This window comes from Panthera tigris, chromosome D2 (assembly GCF_018350195.1).
Source record: "Panthera tigris isolate Pti1 chromosome D2, P.tigris_Pti1_mat1.1, whole genome shotgun sequence".
Taxonomy (NCBI): Eukaryota; Metazoa; Chordata; class Mammalia; order Carnivora; family Felidae; genus Panthera; species Panthera tigris.
Window position 1 is genome coordinate 30453946 of NC_056670.1, and position 19230 is coordinate 30473175.

The 19230-nt window shown below is 55.4% G+C and overlaps 1 protein-coding gene across 3 annotated transcripts; it reads right to left on the reverse strand.

Moving 5' to 3' along the window:
- Window positions 1-93: 93 nt before the first annotated feature.
- On the reverse strand, window positions 94-17101 carry AIFM2 (apoptosis inducing factor mitochondria associated 2). 3 transcript variants are annotated; one of them, XM_042960815.1, is made up of 11 exons: window positions 16860-17101; window positions 10884-11222; window positions 9336-9529; window positions 8856-8971; window positions 7419-7538; window positions 6626-6718; window positions 4819-4927; window positions 3706-3858; window positions 2120-2320; window positions 1635-1831; window positions 94-356 (listed from the first exon to the last, which is right to left on the reverse strand). In XM_042960815.1, exons 3-10 carry the CDS (start codon window positions 9511-9513, stop codon window positions 1680-1682), a joined length of 1122 nt encoding a protein of 373 aa, XP_042816749.1. In that variant the 5' UTR covers window positions 9514-9529; window positions 10884-11222; window positions 16860-17101; the 3' UTR covers window positions 94-356; window positions 1635-1679. The 3 variants fall into 3 exon arrangements, with proteins under 3 accessions (XP_042816749.1, XP_042816750.1, XP_042816748.1); XM_042960816.1 differs by lacking the exon at window positions 10884-11222 and having other exon boundaries at window positions 1658-1831; XM_042960814.1 differs by lacking the exon at window positions 10884-11222.
- Between the last annotated feature and the right edge of the window lie 2129 nt (window positions 17102-19230).

The window sequence follows — 19230 nt, forward strand, 5'->3', positions numbered from 1 at the left end:
CTTTTGTTTTGGTTTTGTTTGTTTTGTTTTGTTTTTTTAAAGAAAAAGAAAATGAAAGGAAAAAAAAAAAAAACACAGAAGATCCAGTGTCTTTCTTACAACATATTCTTTTATTGCAATATTTTCCTCAGTTTGGAAAAACCAAGTCCCCATGGGGGGACACTTGTAAAATGTTATAAATAGGACAAGGCCTGTCACTAATGAGCCAAGACTCCCACCCTGCTAGTCCCCAGGTCAGACAGCACAGAATAGCCTTTGTCTCTCAGGCAGCAGGTCCTGCTTCCAGAAGGGGAGCCTGGTTGGCCGTGGCCCACAGGAGCGGAGCCCTGGGTGAAGCCTCCGGTGGGGTAGTCATCCTTTGGGAGAGAGGCACGCGTGTCACTTAGGCCTGGGTAACAAATGGAACCGACCCAGGCCACAGCCCAGACAGGGAGCACTCAGAACCCTGGTGAGGCTGGTGTCCCAAGGACTCTGGCCAAGTACCCAGAGGCCACCATCAAAAGTGAGCCGGGCCTGAATTTATTCCAGTGAGATCACCAACCACTTCCATTATGGAGATTTAACCCACGTCTTCCAAAATAAACTCCCTCCCCCCAACTGGAAGTCTTCTCCCAGACAGACGAGTCCTTTATGTGCCTTAACACGGTCGGTGGCAGGCATTGCCACACGGCTGGGCCTCCACGTAAATGTCACTGGGGCTGTCCAGGAAACCAGAAGCACAAAACCCCAGAGGTTCCCACAGGGTCCCCCACCCCCAGCATCAGCCGGAGTTTTGTCCCTTGCACAACTGACCGTGATGGCAGCCTAGAAGCATGTTGAGCCCCCCTCTGCTCCCTGAACGTCAGCCCAGTGGCAACCCACCCAAGGGTCCCGTTAGCTCGGCTGCCTTTCCTTAACATGTCCAGTGGCTGGCGGGCCAGGCTTCTGTCTTAACCTGTTAGCTTTGGAAAAACTCACTGTTAGGATAGGCTAACCGGGAGGGAAATTTATCTAACTCTTTCTTCTTAAATGTAACCTATGGTATATCATCGGGACCTAGAAATGGAAATATATAAAGTTTTGTGAAGATTAGAGATTACAGGGACTAACAGTTTAAAATTAGGCTCCTATTAACAACCTGGGTGTTGAAGAATGCACAGGCTTCCCCACCCATGATCTGATGGGAGAGGCTCGGGGTGCAGACCATCTCGACCCCAAATCCCACTCCTTAGATGGTCCCACCATGCAGGTTCCCCTGCCTGCCCTAATAAGACAGGATTTCAGCCACCAGGAGAGCCTGCTCTCTCTTGCTCTGAGAGTCCTGAATGCCAACACGTGCATTCACACACACACACACACACACACACACACACATACACACACACACACACGAAGAGCCCGGGGTAGAGAAGGCTGGCTATGCCCTCCCCCGGACCAGGCGAACCCCTCAGCCAGCACAACTGCAAGCCGACCTCTCCAACCCCAGAAAGCATCCTCTAGGGGGTGTCTTTTCTAATGCCCCTCTCTCTCCCTCTCTGGCTCTCTCTTTCTCTCCCGGTTTTGGTTTTCCGTAAGGTGGGTTTCTGGTCAGTCCATCACTGGCACCTTACTCTAGGAAACGAGCCTTTGCTCTTTGGCCTTTGTCAGGTGGGTACCTCTGGTCAAGCAATCCGTTCACCTGGCGCCGGCCCAGCTCCCGCTCAGGGTGGAGACTGCCGCATGGTCTTCCAGCTCGAGGAGACGAACAGGTCCCGGCTCTTGGCCAGCCGAACCATGAGCCGCCCCACATAGAAGCCGCTGATCTGGCCCACGCCGTCATTTCTCCCCATGGCCAGGAGGAACGTCAGCGCGCCTGTGGAGCAGACATGTGCGCACACGCTCGACTCCCACTCACCACTCGCGGACCTGCCATCCCCAGAGCACAGTCCTCCCCGGGGCCTTCGGTCTGAGGACAGGGAAACGCGCATGACTTTTAGGAAGACGGGCGAGTCCCGACTTATTTTTAACGAGCTCCAGAGGGACGCTTCCATCGCCAGCCTTGAGAGGGTGTTCTAGGCCCACTTCGTCCGAAAGCTCGCAAAGTCTTCACCGCGTCTAACCCAGCTCTCCGCAAACCGAGAAGTACCTGGGGCTTCCTCACCTGGCTTGTAGGCCTTGAGGGGCCTCTGTTTCCTGGCGTTGACGATGTTGGCCACGGCAACGTTGGCGTGGAGGCCGGCGTGGTAGGCCATCTTGGGCTCCCTCACATCTGCGCAGTCGCCGATGGCATAGATGTGGCTGCAGCCCTCCACCTGGAGATACTCGTTCACTCGCAGAGCGCCATCGCTGGCCAGATGACTTTCTGCCAGGAAAAGCCAACCCTGAAACCAGGCTCCCGAGCTGCCGTGTCAAGTGGCCGCGAGGGCACAGTGAAGATGGCCTCTGGTGCCGGCTAGGCCGCCCTCCAGGGGCACGGCCTCAGGAGGCGAGCAGGCCACCCAATTCATGTCTGCCTAAAGTCCCCATCTCAGAACTCTTCCTGCAGAGGCCAGGTAACTATTCCAGGTTGGAAACTGGTCAGAAAGACAGAAAGTGCCACCTTATATAATGCATCTGACGCTCTAAGTTACCGTGCTTAACGCTGATTACCTTACAGTGATCAAGCTGCAACTTAACCAAGTCTTGAATTTCCATCTGAACACGGATCAGATTCTGAAAGTAAATGTAGGGCTCTAGAAAATGCTAAACTTTTCTTTTTAAGGGGCTTAAAAGAATTATCTTTGAAAATGTAACATTAAGTGGCGCCTGGGTGGCTCAGTCATTAAGCGTCCGACTTCGGCTCGAGTCATCATCTCGCGACTCGTGAGTCCGAGCCTTGCATCAGGCTCTGCGCTAAGGGTGCAGAGCCTGCTTCGGATCCTCTGTCTCCCCCTCTCTCTCTGTCCCTCCCGTGGGTCCGCCCCTGCCCCTCTCAAAAATAAAACATTAAAAAAAAAAAAAAGAAAATATAACATTAAGACCAACGGGTGTAAAATTCTGGGATCTCTGTGCATTATAAGCACTCAATCCTACCCCTACTCATGGCCGGGACTAGCTTCCTTCTTCTGTGATTGGCCAATTCTTTCCTGTAGGACCCAAACAGGAGCTCCTTGTCCAGGAAGGGTGCCACGGAGTAAACGATAGGGACCTGGGGACACAGCAATCACGGGGCCGAGGAAGAGTCACGGTCCCTGGCTCACACACGGAGGCCGAGACTCCGCCTCTTCTCACCTTTCAGTGAGCAGGAGAGTTCAAGCCGCATGATTGCCTCTACTCCCCAAATGGTCATTCCAAGCTGAATGGCCAAATGTTTGGATCGGGGCCTGGGGAGAACGGCATACCTGTGAATAGTAAAAGGCCTGACCCAGGAATTTCCTCCCCTTCGGGTACCAAGAAAGTGAAACAATGGATCTTTCCTTGGCTCTGAACCCTGCTCCCATCTCTCACCACAAGGGGGCGGGCTCCAATTTTGAAAGACCCGTCACTTGGGCCACCCCCGGGGTTAAGTCGCGGCCACAACGAAAGAAGGCACAACAAGAGCGGATCCAGACTTGAACTTAAAGTCTGATGTCACCATTCAGAAGAGACCTGAGCGGTGGGGATGGAGGGGGAAGGGATGGCGACCGGATTCCTGGTGGAGAGGCCTGCTCGGCCTGCAGCGGCTGAAGGGTGAGGCGGCCCGGGGAGTGGGCACCAGCCCCTGCTTACCGAACGCACTGCGGTAGGCGGCGCTGTTGACCCTAATACCGTTGCAGACAATCACCAGGTTAGTGGCCACCTCTGTGCCTTTGTCCGTGTGCACCTGGATGCACTCTCGATACTCGTTGAGGGGCAGCTCCTCCAGGTTGCTCACCCGTTCACCTGTCAAGGGAGATCTGTGAGCAGGAGGCCGGCAGGGGGCTGGGGCCCAAGCCAAGGGTGACCCGGGAAGCCCTGGGCTGTTGGGGCCCAACTAGGCGACTGCTCTGCTCCCGGCGTCCCCCCTGCCCCTCTGCCAGTCCACCCTGCTGCCCCAAGAAGCGCAGCGTGGACTTCCGGCCACCCCAGAGGATCCAAAGGGAGGAAGGTTCCCCGAAGCAGCGTGCAAAAGTGAAACTGAGTTTCCCAAGACGTTCTGGGAAAAGCTGTTTGAGGAAGACCTCCGCCACACCTCCCAGAGAGTCAGCTACATCATCCTAACCAGGCAGGAAGGCTCTCCAGGCGCACCACTGAGGTGAAAGCAAGAAAAGTCCAGAAGCCAGCCTACTTTCCACACTGCCTCAAAGCAAAGGTGGTCACAGTACTGCACAGCCAGTTACAAAGGGACCAGGAGCCGGGAGGGGTCTGCATGGAGCAGGAACGTCACGCCTCCCTGTGAAAAGCGCAGACGCTGAGCCCCGGAAACGGAGTGGTCACGGCGCAGGGGTTAGGGCCCGGCTCTCTGAACGAGCTGGGTGGTGCCCTCCCCTCCTGCTCTCATCAAAGGCTACACTCCTCACCACTTTCTGAATACAAACCAAAAAAACCCCCACCATTCGCTACCACAGAGTCATCATAATTCAGGTCAGATCCTTTAGGTGATTTCTTAAATCGTTCCGCAAACCGGTACCACCTGCACTGTGTCCAAAGCAATAGTCAGGACAGCGCTGCCTCCGTGGCAGGGGAATGCTGTAAGTCCCAGGGCCTCTGGCCTGTCTGAAGACACACAGAGCCTCCAGCTGGACAACAAGGTTCGACCCCAGGACACCGAGGGTCCTCCAGCTGGGGCAGGGACCAAGCCTCTGGGCACATCTCACGGGGCCAGGCAGAGGGGCAGGGCGGCGGGGGGACTTGCACACATACTCAGCAGCAGCCGCACGCCTTTCTGGAGCAGGATCTCCTTCGCTTCCTGCCGGACACAGGGCAGGAGCTCCTTGTCGGCAAGGGCCACGTGGGAGTGGATGAGAGTGACCTGGGACAAATGACCACAGAGCAGAGAAGGAGCCACTGAGTCTCCTGTTCACACGAAGAGGCTTAAAAATGCCATCAGTCTATCTCTTCTACCTCCTCGCCAACCGCCAGTTTACAAGTGAGGAAACGGAGGCCCTGGAGAAGTCATCCGCCCAATGCCGGAACCAGATCACAGCGAGCTGGGCTGGAGCCCACATCGCCTGGCCAAAGACTCTTTCAGAATGTACCAGTGCTCCATACCCCACCCCGCTCCCGGGGCCACGTGGAAAACGATTTTCAGGCAACCTCGGGCACCTATAATTATAGTCTATATATAAACCATTGACATTCTAACTACAACTCAGGCTGACACTGACATTAAAGTTGGTTCTAAAACTGGCACTCGCAGGCACGTCTCCTTGCTGTCTGGGTGAGCACAGGGAAGTGGGGGGCAGCCCCGAATGATGCTCAAAGTTTGGGCTTTAAAAAAATTTTTTTTAACGTTTGTTTAGTTTTGAGAGAGACAGAGACAGAGCAGAGGGGGAGGGGCAGAGAGGGAGACACAGAATCCGAAGCAGCCTCCAGGCTCTGACCCGTCAGCACAGATCCCGGTGCGGGGCTCGAACTCACGAACCGTGAGATCATGACCTGAGCCGAAGTCAGACGCTTAACCGACTGAGCCACCCAGGCACCCCGGAAGCTTGGGCTTTAAAGTCAGACTGCCTGAGTTGAAGCCTCATCTCAGATACCCAATCTACACTTCCCAAAGAGTCCGTCAAACAGGGATCCACTCCCGTTCCTAGCACATTTGTAATGATGAACCGGGAAAACAGGTATGAAGCACATACTGAGTGCCAAATAAAGGGTGGCCAGTATTACCTGGATTTGTCCACCCGTTATAAACATACGGAAGCCATACTGACTGACTTAACTACCTCAGACTGGTCTTTACCCCATAAATCAAAATTAACAAACTTTTACATCAATCGCTCATAATAATTACCAATAATTTGCCGCAGAACAGCCATGTAATTCAATTCGTCCATATTGATCTTACTTTTCAAAGCCAACCCGCCCTTCCTTAGGGAAAAAGAACAGCCACAGGGCCCATGTGGCTCTCGAAAGCTGGTCCGGCATCAGCTGCAAGCAAGCTCTTGCATCGAGGTCCCATAATCACCCACCACCACTCAGCCCTCGGCCGAGCCTCTACATCCCGCCAGGGTGTCCTATTTCTCTCCAGGGGACCAGGCAGCTTCTCCACCCCTCCATCAGTAAAAGGGAACAAGGCCACCGTCCCCGGGCGGGGGTGCTGGCCAGTCCTTCCCCAGCACGGCCAGTGAGGTTCCTTTCTCGGAGCCACCCAGGGCCAGGCCCACGGTCTCCTGAAGACCAAACAGCCGCTGCCTGCCTCACACGGAACACCCACCGCAGGGGTCTCTGCGGGCCGGCAAAAAGAGGGAACCAAGGTCTACGTTTGTATCTCAAGAGGCTGGAACACGGCAGGGGACACGGGAGTTCACCTCACGCCTCCTGGCTGGACCGGAGGGCGGGACCCCTCACCGGCCCTGGTTCTCCGAGAGAGGAACTCGAGGGGACGCCCCACGGCAGAGAGCAGGGCGCGGAAACACGCGTTCGCGCTCCAAGTTCACAGAGCACCGCCACCCAGGCCGATGTGCAGAGAAGCTGGGCCCCGAGTGCAAAGACAAGGCCGCACGCCCACCTCTTTCTCGGGGAATTCGGTTTTAATCTCTGCCGCCATCTCCACTCCGGCAGAGCCGCCTCCCACCACCACCACGGACCGCGAGCGCCGGACCTGCAGCGGAAGGAAGTGTAACACGCGCCCTCAGACCCAGTCCGCCCCGTGGCTCGGCCAGGGCGTGGGCCCCTTGGCCCCGAGAAGAGAACAGAAGCCTTTCCGAGTCTGGGATTCAAATGTGCTTCCACGGGGCCGGCCATCTCCCTGCGTCTGCTCCCTCGATTCTTGCATCAGCCCCAAGGGGCAGGTGACCGCGGCCCAGGTCTGCCTGAGTTCACAGCCGGGATCCCGACCCTGACACTCACATCTGTCTGTCCCTGACGACGCGAGAGAGGTTCCCCAGGCTCCTCAGCGGCTGGGCAGAGAGGGCAGGGCCTGGCCGCAGTCACGCGGTAGCAGCTGCCTCGGGATCCTTCTCTGGGTCTCCACTCCTCACCCCAGTGGTGCCGGACCCCGCCCGCCCACCTCTCAGTGAAAGCTGCCTGCGATCATGGATCCGAGCCCGCTCTGTGAAACACAAAGCCTTGTGCAAACGGGACCCCAACAGAGACAAGTCGGGGACCCACACCAGTCACTGCGTGAGGTCTGGGGTGCCCATGTCCAGACTTCGATGACAGGAACAAAGGCCTCCCCCCAGGGAGTCTCTCCCTAGTAACGCCCCACCTTCACGGCTGCGCCCGGGGCTCGCCATAGTGGTCCCACCCTCCGGGGGTCCACCTGGCCCTCGCTAGCCCGCCCTGGCCAACGGGCGGCTCACCTGCTTCACCATGTCCTCGTAGGCCTGGATAGCAACCTCCCGGCTGGCCACCCGGTTAAACTTGCCCGGAAAGAGCGCGGTGCTGCCAGTGGCCAGGATAAGATGTGAGAAGTGCAGGGCCTGTAGGGAGCAAGGGAAAGGAAGTGAGGGCAGCCCCGGACTACTAGTGAATGCCATCAGGCCGCTGGGCAAGAGGCACCAGGTCGGGGAGGCCCCTCTGGGCACACTGAGGCCGCCCTCCTCTGAAAGGAGCAAAATCACGACACTGCCCAGCCACGGGGTAGCACCAGAACCCCAGGATACACCTAAGGAAGCGGCCTGTACCTCCTGCCAGAGCCTCCTCCCCCCACGGAAACGGGAGGGATGCACCCCCACACAGCGGGCAGGTGAGCAGGGACAGGAAGCTACTCGTGGCGATAAGCAGGACTCGAACTTCCCATGTGGAGTCAGTTTAGAATTTCCTAGGGATTTTACAGGCCAAAAAAAAAGGGGGGGGGAGGGAGGGAGGGAGGGAAAGAGGGAAATTGTTTGGAGCCTAAATACATAAAGCTGACAAAACCAGAGCTGCTCTGGGGGAAGGGAGAACGGAGGGGCTGTGTCCCACTCAGCCCCTTCCCCGTGGCCCAAACCACAGGACAAGGAGACTCGGTCATCTTTCCAACCAAGAGATTCCCCAGCCCGAAAATTAATTCAAGAAAGCCCGAGTCACGCTAAATCACTGAGGACAGAGACGGAGTCCCCTCTCTCCAGTCCCCCCTGAGCTTTGAATAGAGCAGAGGGCCAGACTGGAGGTGACCCTTAATACGACACACGGCAGCTCACTGAGGGACCTCTGGTCACTGCAGGTACCAGGCCGTGGGCTCCACCCGGGGCTGGGGGTTGCAGACACGAGCGAAGACCTCTGCCCCAGTCACCTCCCAATCCGGGGGATGTGGGATCACGTGTACACCTACATGACCGAGTCTACACAGCCTGGAGCGCCCCCACAGGCTGGCCGGGCCCGGGCCTGGTCTGGGACCCCAGCTTTCAGAGTGTAGACCCTGGGGTGAAACAGCCTGGGTTCAAGTCCTGGCTGAGTCTCTTACAAGGGGTGGGATCTTGGGCGAGCCGCTTAACCAACCTCCCTGTAAAGTGAGGCTATACCACCGCCCTCACAGTCATGGTGGGCACGAAGTGCGACTCAGGAAGGCTGAAGACGGTGCGTGGCGTACAGGAAAGGCTGAGGAGAAGTGCCACCACACTCTTGTGGCCGCTGTGGTCAGGTCGTTGCTTATGAGGCATCTGCTGTCCACCCGGCACCACGTAGGGGCCACAGATGACTCTCTCAGCCCTTGAGACCGGCCGCGTTCTTCCCCACCAGCAGCCGCAGCCCCCGGGGTGGGGGTGGGGGGCCTCCCGAAGCCAGCTGAGGGTCGGGTCAGCCCCCAGGACGCTCACCTCACCATCCTCGAGCAGCACCGTCTGATTCTGGAGGTCCACCTCTACTACCAGCCCCTGCCGGAAGTTTTCCTTAAAGGTCTCCGAGTAGGAAATGAACGTCTTTTTGGCAAACCCTGGGGAATGGACACAGAGGAGGTCACAGAGTAAAAGTCAGCTGCCCATAGGAGGCCACAAAAACTCAGAACCTTTCCTGAGGGGTATCCTTGGCCAAACAGCCGAGTCAGTGGTATTCCCGGGATACCACCACCCCCTAAAAGCACCAGCCTGGGCCTCACCAGGTCCTCAGGGAAGTTTCCAGCTCTTACTTCTGCAGCCTTGCTACGGGCGCTGCTTAAGGCCAGTGACCTTCTTAAGAATCTCTGGAATTTGTCTAAAGGCAGAATTCAGGCCTTGCCCTAAGTGGAGAAAACCCCTCCAGACCCAGAGTGGTTAACAAGACCGTTCGCACAAAGAAAGCCCCAGAAAAGAGGCTGTTACCGCTTTCCACGGAGGCCCGGAGGGCTGCCACGTTGTGGTGGAAGGAGTCCTTCATGTCCACCAGCACGAAGGGGATGTTCAGAGCCTGCAGCTGGCTGGCGGCGGCGATCCCACCGAAGCCCCCACCCACGACCACCACGTTCACAGCTCCCACGTCCACGGAGACCTGGGACCCCATCTCAGACCGGGTGCTCCTGGGATAGGAGAAGACACCACAATAGGGTCAGGGGCCTCAAGAGCTGGGAGGGCAGGGGTGGTCCACAGCAAGAAAGTCCCCAAATGCCAAGATTTGATCTTTTTATTTCCTTTTTTTTTTTTTTATAAACTCTACACCTGACATGGGGCTCAAACTCACAACCCCAAGATCAAGAGTCACGTACTCTACCAAATGAGCCAGCCAGGCACCCGGGGACTTGATCTTTCTAAAGTATGTAACTGTCTATTAATGAAATTGCAATGTTGTGGCATTTGAATTAAATTCCAGAGGAACAAGGTGTATCCTAATTCCATCCCATTCCCCAACCACCCAGCTCCCTCCTCCAAGGCAGCCGCTATTACCGAGTTTATCTGAATTCTTCCAGAGATATTCTGTGCACCCTCAATATTACTTTTTGCCCACATTAACCAAATTGTTGTGCACTTTTTTCACTCAGTATAGTTGTCCACTCAGCAACATGCATTAACTGAGTTGCTGCTTTGGGGCACGCTCTGTGCTGTGGACGCAGTAATCACAGACAGACAGACAGACAGACTGATGGACACCATCCTTGCCCTTGTAAAGGCAGGACTTGCAGACTCAGAGGGTGAGGTGGATAATGTCGATGAGCGACACTAGGCAGGCACACAGCAACGAGAAGCGGTGGGCACGCCCATGGGGAACTGGCACGCACAGACCACGTTAAAAGAACTAAGCAAAATTCTTTAAGCACTGCACCAAGCGGACACCGATTCTGCCCGGCTCACGGGTCACCGCCTTGAACCCCAGGTCTAAGGAGGGAGAACCCCAGGTCTCTAAGGAGATCAATTAGCAGGTTATGACAATCAAGGTGCAAACAGGGTGTGGTATGATTGGGGTCATGAAGAGGGGCCTGCGGTAGGCAAGTCACCCCCGCCCCCAGCATTCCTGGGACAGCAGAGGCGCTCCAAGATGGCTGAGCAACATCCCCCAAGGGGGGCAGGAAGAACACCTGCTGGTAGGTGAGGGAGGGAGGGTGAGGGAGAAGCACTCATCATGCAGACTCCGGTCAGAGGGAGTGGGGTGCGAGGTCCTGCTCCCTGCCTGGGACAGGTCATCTGTGAGAGCATCCGCAGAGGGTGGAAGCCAGATCTGTAGGCCGAGTGTGCCCCTGACGCCCACACGTGGACTGGGGCAGCCTGACCAGCTCCTGGCAGACTGAGAACCAACTATGGTTGAATCCCTGAGGAGCTGAGATTCGGGACACACTGCTTGGCACAGAACTGAAGCGGACGCTAGAGGACTTCCGAGGCAGGGGTCACTAGGCACCGAACCACTGAGCACAAAGGAAAAAGAAGAAGAGAGCAGTTTACCTGAGCTCTCCCAGCCAGTCTGGGAGGCTGTCCCTGAGGCTCACCCTCCCAAGGGCCTGGGTCACCTGGTGCCTCCATGGAGAGCTGAGGGGCTGGCCTGGGGCTGTGGCGAGGGGCCTGGTCTCCAGAGCAGCTTAGCCCCGGAGAAGGGCGCTCCTGGTCCAGGCCTCTGGGCTCCCTCGGGTGGGAGCCTTGTGGGGAGCAGTCCTGACTGCAGCTGAGATCCTGAGAGCATCCTGCCGGGAGATGCTGGCTCAGGGGCGACAGGCAAGCAAAGCTCCTGGCCTGAGCCAGGCTCCAAGGAGAGGCAGAAATAAGCCAGGCTGCCGGAGAGAAATGCTGAGGAAAGAAACAAAAGCTTACACAAAAGCTGCACGCAGAAAGCAGCAGGAGAGGCCAACAGCTGCTGTGGGCTTCAGGGAAGGGGTGTTTTGGGGAAGCAGGGGGAGGCGAGGCAGAGAAGTAAGAAACTGGAACTCCGGGCAACTTTGAAGGACAGACAGCAAGCTGTCAAAAGGCTCGATGGGGAAGCACGTTCCAGGCCATCTGGGACCCTCTCAGCACTACAGGCAGCTGGAAGGCCACTACACGTCCCTGCAACATCTGTGTGGCCTGGGGCACAACCCCTCCCCTCTCTGGGCCTGTAATGGGAGGGGACACCCTGAAATGTCCTTGCACATGTAAGTTTCCAAGACGTGGATCTTCCCCTACTTATGAAGGCAGTTTAAGGTTGGATGGACCTCCAGGCACCGTTCTCATTGGCATTCAAATCCCCGCTGCCTCATTTCTCCCCTGGGGGAGACAGAACCAGCTCCGGCAGAGCCGGTAGCTTTGGCACAGGAAATCATTAGAGATTTAACTTTATTTCTCATTGGCTGAATGGTTCCCAGTGCATCAAGGATTGTACATCCCACCCATTTTACAGATGAAGAAACTGAGTCCTCAGCAGGGCTGTGACCAAGACAAATCCCCAGCATGCAGCGCCACCTTCACTGTTCCAGGCCCTCAGAAAGGCTGTCCAGAGTTGGCCCCTGTGTGTTCATCAGTCTGAATCTGCCAACTGGGCCAGAAGGAGAATATCTCCCAAGGCCAGGACCCAAGAGGGCCCAGGAACCCAGCCAGAGGCCAAGAGAGGATACCAGAAGCCGAGCAGGGCCTGTGAATGTGGGAGACAGTGAGGCAAGCTATGGAAGAGATACATTTCACCGGCCCCCTTCAACACAGCCCCCTCTGTGCCAGCCTACTCTTGGGGCCAGCAGTCAGCAAGGAGGTCGGACAAAAACCAGAGAACTCTGCCTCCAAGTAGGGCACAGGCCCTAGAGAGGATACACAGCTTGTTGGGAAGGGTTGGGTCACATTGGACCACGCAGGGCAGCTCAAGGAGGAGCCTTGAAAAACAGCCGGGGCCAGGGGCCTTCACCACCAAAGAAAAGCTTAGGCCAGAATCTCCTTCCCAGGGCAGAAAGTCCAGCAACCCCAGCATAAGCCTGACAGACAGTGGGCTGGCCAAGGAGTTGAATCTCTGCTCCCTCAGACCCCCCAGATCATCAACTGGCTTCCCCAAAGGAAGCCTAACCTTGGCCTTGCCCAAATAGGTACACCCCTCAATAAAAGCAAATTGCTTCTCCAGAGCTCCCAGTAGAAGGTTTGGGGCCCGAGGGCAGAGCCAGGCCTAGGAGGGGCTGCCAAAGCCGGGCCAGGGAAGAGGAACCTCTTTTACAATCCAAACCGCCTGAGGCCTCTCCTGGAATCTGTTCTCCTCCCCTAGCCTCTGACACTCCCACTTGGGGGCTGGAGGCTGGCAGCTCCCCAGCCCATTCCACCTTTCCTCCCCAGCAGCCTCCCCTCCCCAACATTCTCGGACACGCCAACCCTCCCTTGGCTATTCTAGTGCCAATTCTCCCATGGCCCCAAGGACAGCTAGACCCTGCTAGGCACAACTTAATTTGCAGCGTGCCGAAACCAGGGGCTTAGGTCATAGACCTGCCTTCCCAGCTACATAGCCTAAAGGTGGTCAAAAAGTGTAGGCTGAATTATATGTGCTAACATAGCAGGATGGCTGCGCAAACGGCCTCAATAAATGGGAGATGCCATCAATCAATGGAAACCTCCATAAATGGCAGACGACACTATTATACACCCATACGATGGAATATTCTGGAGCCATTTGTTTTTAGAGTGATGATTTTTCACATGAAAATTCTGTCCATGGCTAGTCCCCACCCATAGAATGTACAGAACCAAGAGTTAACCCTATGGCCTCTGGATGATTATGTCAATGCAGGTTTATCAACTCTAAGAAATGTATCACTCTGGAAAAGTGGTGTTGCCAATGGGAGAAGCCATATTTGTGTAGGGGCAGGGGGCACGGGGGAAATCTCTGCACCCTCCCCTCTACTTTGCTGTGCCCTAACACTACTCTAAAAACATAAAGTCTTAGGGGCACCTGGGTGGCTCAGTCGGTTGAGCGCTCAACTCTTGGTTTTGGCTCAGGTCATGGACTCGGCGGTTCGTGAGTTCAAGCCCCGCATCGGGCTCTTCACTGACGGTGCTGAGCCTGCTTGGGATTTTCTCTTTCTCCCTCTCTCTCTGCTCTTCCCCCGCTCGCTCCCTCTCTCTCTCTCAAAATAAATACGTAAACTTAAAAAAAATTTTTTTTTAATAATAAATAAAAAAATAAAAACATAAAGTCTTAGGGGGGAGAAAAAGGCTATCCATAAAAAGTTAGGTAATAGGCATGCGAAGCCTAATCCCACGGTGTGTGCAAATCAGACACAGACGCACAGACACGTAATGATCACATCAGCGAGAACTCTTTGTGCTTTTATCCGTATCTCCGTGTTGAACAGGTGTGGGGTTTTGTCCCCATTTTGGAAACAAGTTCAATAATTTGTCCAAGTTCAATCCTCAACGCTCTGACCAGAACTGCACTCTGAGCCAGAATGCTAACAGTGGTCACCAGGTGATGTTTTTACTTTCTTCTTCGAACTTTTTGTGTGTGTGTTGTAAATATTGTTTTAATGTTTATTTATTTTTGAGAGGCAAGGGAGGGGGAGAGAGAGAGGGAGACAGAGGATCTGAGGCAGGCTCCTTGCTGTCAGAGCAGAGCCCACTGTGGGGCTCAGACTCACAAACCATTGAGACCCAAGCCAAAGTCAACCAACTGAGCCACCCAGGTGCCCCATGTATTTGTGGAATATTTTTAACTGGGTATGTCATTTTTACAGAAATAATAAGAGTTTAAAAGCAGGGCAGGCCTCCTACCATTTATTTTTTAAGTTGAGATATTCATATATTATAAAATTTTGAAGTATACAATTCAGTGGTTTCTAGTACATTCATAAAGTTGTGCAACCATCCCTATGACCTAATTCCAGAACATCTGCATCACCCCAAAATAACCTCTTACCCATTAGCACTCACTCCCCGTCCCCCCCTCCCTCCAGCCGCTGGCAACCACTAATCTTTTGGTCTCTATAGACTGCCTATTCCATACCTTTTGTGACTGGCTTCTTTCACTTTGCATAGTGTTTTCAAGAGTCGTCCAAACTGTAGCATGCATTGCCATGTCAATCCTTCTTTTTTTATTTTTCATGTTTATTTATTTTGAGACACAGAGAGCGAGCGAGCACAAGCAGGGGAGGGGCAGAGAGAGAGGGGGAGAGAGAGAATCCTAAGCAGGCTCTACGCTGTCAGGGCACAGCCTGACACAGGGCTCCATCCCATGAACCGTGAGATCATGACCTGAGCCGAAATCAAGAGCCGAACGCTTAACCGACTGAGCCCCCCAGGTGCCCCTTCATTCCTTCTTATGGTTAACATTCCATCGTACGAAGATACCACATTTTGTTTCGCCATCTGTCAGCTGATGGACATTTGGGTTGGTTCCACCTGGTGGCTGTTACGAACAACGCTGCTATGAACATCTGTGTAAAAGTTTTTGTGTGGATACTTGTTTTTAATTCTCTCGAGTACATATCCCCAGGAGTGGGATTGCTAGGTGTCGGGCAATTCTAGATTCAACTGTTTGAAGAACTGCCAATCCCACCGTCTGATTCTGAACCGAACATCAAGCCAAGGGAGAGACCCCAGAGACTCTTAACGAAATCTGTCAAGACTCAGGAATGTCAGCATAAGAGAACGTCCAGGGGCTCCTGGGTGACTCAGTCGGTTGAGCGTCCTTGAATGTCTGACTCTTGGTTTCAGGTCAGGTCAAGATCTCAGGGTTCGTGAGTTCAAGCCCCATGTCAGGCTCCGCTCTGATGGTGCCGTGCCTGCTTGGGATTCTCTCCCCCCCCCCCCCCCCGCCCCCCCACCGCCCCTCTCCTGCTTGCACATGAGCACACGCACACACTCTCTCAAAATAAAAATAAATAAAAGAACATCCACGAAAACAACTCCTACATGTCCAGCAACTCCTATATTTTACCTTTGCCCCCCCCCCCACACACACACGCACACACAATCTGGTTTACACTTGTATTTTCTCAGTCAATCCTACTTTCTCTACCAAGGACACCAGCCTGACCACAGGATGATTTTTCTCTAATAACACAAACAAGGGGCTGTTAGGAATCTACTGAAAAGCAAGGAAGCCACATTTATGCCAAAGCTGTTAAGAGGTCATGCTTCAGAAATACAGGAGCCATGTGGGCTCTGATCAGAGCAAGGACATTGCCCCAGCATTGCTTCACAGAGATTACAAATAAAACAGGCCATTTTTTGAGTCATCATAGTCATATCAAGGGTGGATCTCCACAGCCATGTTTCCATAATGGCAGTTCGGATAAGGGGGCCACTAGAGTGTGACTCACCCTGAACCTCCTCCCTACCTGCAGGAGGGAGAGGGGCAGGCAGCCTCCCTCACTAGACAGCCTGAGAGCTGGCCTTCCATGACTGGCCCCTGAGGGGACACACACAGAACATAACCCAAAAAAGACCAGTTCCTGAAGGAACAGAAAGGCTGAAGAGGGGCTGTCTTTTCATGGCCCAGCACGGGGCAGCTCTGGGCAGACATGTTCCTTCAGGTGTTCCATACGCTCAAAGAGAAAATCAAGGCCATGGAACTTGTATACCCTCCTGGGAGCAAGTCACTTTGTGGTTCCCTAAACACCCCCACCAACAGTCTGCTCACTGCCTGTGTCTGGACCCTGGCTTCTTCATTTCACTGCCAAAGACCCGGCTGGCCCTGGAGGACACGGGCTCAGCCCAGGTCCACCCCCTCACCGCTAAGGAGTCCTGAACAAGGCCAGGCCCAAGTGGGCCTGGGTCTCCTCCCCTAAGGCAGAAGCCCTCCAGACGCCGGGTTTCACCCAGCGCTCCTCCCAGGGCTCCTCTCTAGGCGCAAGGGTGAGGGCAGGGGGGCCTGAGAGTTTGGACACTAGTGTGGTCATGCGCATTATACACACCAGCCTGGGCAGGCCCCCCTGATATTTTACACATTTACATATTGTACATGCTGGCCTTTGAACACAAGGTAGGAAGCTGGCTGGGACACCCGAAAACCCCTTCCCAAACTGTCTGACCCTCTGCCCAGTGCCTGTCCTCCTGCGGGATCATCAGCTCCCAAGGGCCTCTCCCCTCCCCACCCCGACTGTACATCCAAGGGTCAGAAGGATTCTTGCTGGAGGGGAAAGGCCAGTGAGTTTAAGTGGGTGGTGTTGGAAGGAAAACGCCCGACATCACCCACTAAAAGCAGCTCCGGGTGGACTTCAGGCTTCCCGGCCTTCCCAGCTCCACCGGAGTTAGTTCGGGACCACTGGCCTTTGTCCCCGCGGGAACTGGGACTTCATGGGGGGGGGGGGTGGAGAAGCAGACCTCCTAGGGCACCCCGGAGACTGTGGGCGCTCGGGTAACCCGAGGGATTTCCTTCCTACAGACGGAGGTTTTCCCCCTGCCCTGTGACACTAGCTTCCACCCAGAGGTGACCCGCGAGCACTCCCAGGATGGGGGCGTGGAGAGGGCAGCCCGTCTTACCTGGGAAGACCTCAGAAGTTTCGAGGGGCGGACGGGGAGGAGGCGAGTTTGCCCTACCCTTGCCGCCGGGCCTAAGCCTCCCAGTTTTCGTGTGCTGAGGGAACTGGGGTGGGGCAGGCCGGGGCCCGGTACCTAGAGCAACCGCCCTCCCCCGCCAGGGCCACAACCCCCGCGCACCGGAGCTCGGACGCAATCCGCCAGGTCTTTCAGGCCCGGCGAGGCCCCTCTGGGCGCTTGTAGGGCGGGCGCGCGGGGGGGCGGGGCCTCGAGAGCCCGCCCCTTGCACCACTCGGCCAGTCCGCTCTGGGATTGCCGCGCGCCCCAGGCCCCTCCCGGCGGGCGTGGGCGTGGCTCGGTACGTGCCCGCCCCCGGAGGGAGCGTGGGGAGCTGCGGCCGTGGCACCGACACCCGCAACCCCTGGCGACGCCGAGCGCTCCCGGGCCCAAGCGAGCGCTCGAAGCCCGGAACGCTTTCCCCACGCCTCTGACTTCGGCCGCCTGTCTGCCAGGCCCCTCGGAAGCTCCGAGAGCTCAGCGCGACTCCACAGCGGACGGATCACCAGCCTCCGGCTGCTCGCCTGTAAATCGCAATTCGGCAAAAGGCGCCGCCGGGCACCCGCTGAACGCCCGCACTGTGCGCGGCGTGGGGGGGTCGGGGGGGGGGGTCGGGATGGAGAGCAAAACAGACGCCGTGTCTGCCTTCCGCGGAGCTGACATTCCGGGGAAAGACAAATAGTAAATACACATAACCTGTATCGCTAACCGCACTACGAGAGACTGGGGATAAAGGAAGCTTGCCAAGGCCTCTCCTCAAGGATGAGGAGTTGGACGAGGGCGGAGAGAAGGCAGCTGTGCTCTGGGTGTGCAAAGACGCAGAGGCAGGACAAAGAGCTAACAGCGGGGGCGTGGTGGAGGCGGTCACAGGACAGGGTGGCCCAGCGTGGGCAGGGTGTACAGACTTGGTGGGGTCGTGTCATCCCCAGGGCAATGGGATACCACCGCAGGGCTTTAGGCAGGAGAGTGACAGGTCTGAGTTCTGTTTTGTGGTGAAAGGATCGGGAAATGGCAGGGCTCCCTGAAATTGGGGAACTAGTCAGCAGGGCAGTCCTGGAGACAAAGGGGCTTGGCTAGGATCTAGAGAGAAACCCAATGATGCGAACCTGGTGGTAGGATGTAGCCAGTTGGGTGACAGATGAGCCGTCTTCATCTATTTAATGCAAGTATTCGCACTTAGCCATTCATTATAGGTGTTTTATGTGGGCAGATTAGCTTGCCCAAGGCTACAGGGTATGTTGGCAGCTTCCTGGTTCCCAGAATACTGCCCTTAGTCTTCCCAGCTTTCGTGAATGTTCACACTAGCAGTGACCTGTTTTGTACCTTTTCCAAAAGCTGTGGCCAAGGGCCTTGTATCCAATACTCCTGGTATGGGAAGGGTTGTGATCAATTCCACCTAGAAGACATTGGTGCCCAGAACCATCCTGAGCTGAGAAGGAAACTGGTGTCCTCCCATGAGCGCCCGACTCACATTACTAGCCTGCATAGCCCAGGCTGCACCTCCCAGTTCTTTGGAATCCTCGCCTCTCTCCTATCCTGGCTGGCACTCTGCCACCTGAAATCGTGCTGAAGGAGGGGATTCAGAGGTGTGGGAGTCTCTACCTCCGTCTCTCAGCCCCTGCGGCCACAGAAAAGCAACCATGCAGAGCGCTCATGGCCCTCTGAGCCATGTCCTAATCCTGGCCTTTGGGGAACCATCAGAGAGCCACAGCTTGGATGTCCTAAGCCTTCCATTTGTCATGGGCTTTGCAAACTTCCAAATAGCTTTTATCTCCTTTTTTCCCTCCTGACACTCCTAGAGAAAAGTAGGGCTGAGGTTAAACTGACACCAAGGAGGGCAACAGTCACAATTGACCTGCTCTCTGGGGCAAAGACCTTGCTTTGCTGGACTTTGGGTCCCCGGCATCTGGCATCCATCCCAGCACCTGGTTCCCTAGGAGTGCAAACTAATGTTTGCATAGATAAATGTGGGGGGGGGGGTTCTTGATATAATTCACATACCATTAAATGCATTCTTTTCAAGCGTACAGTTCAGTGATGTGACACTGTGCCACCGTCACCGTTATCTGACTCAGGGACATTGTCATCAGTCCAAAAAGCAACCCCATACTCACTTCCTCAGGCCACTCACCCCACACCGCTCCTCTCTTCCCACTCAACAGTTGTGGAACTCGGAGCCTTGGAACTGAAAACCGGGGCTCCTTGCCTTCTAACAAAGGACTTTTGCCTTTGAATTTGCAAGTGCCCGAGGTAGTAGGAAAGTATGGTTTGGACGCAGAAACACTGGCAGTATGGAACTTTAACGATTAGCAGGAAT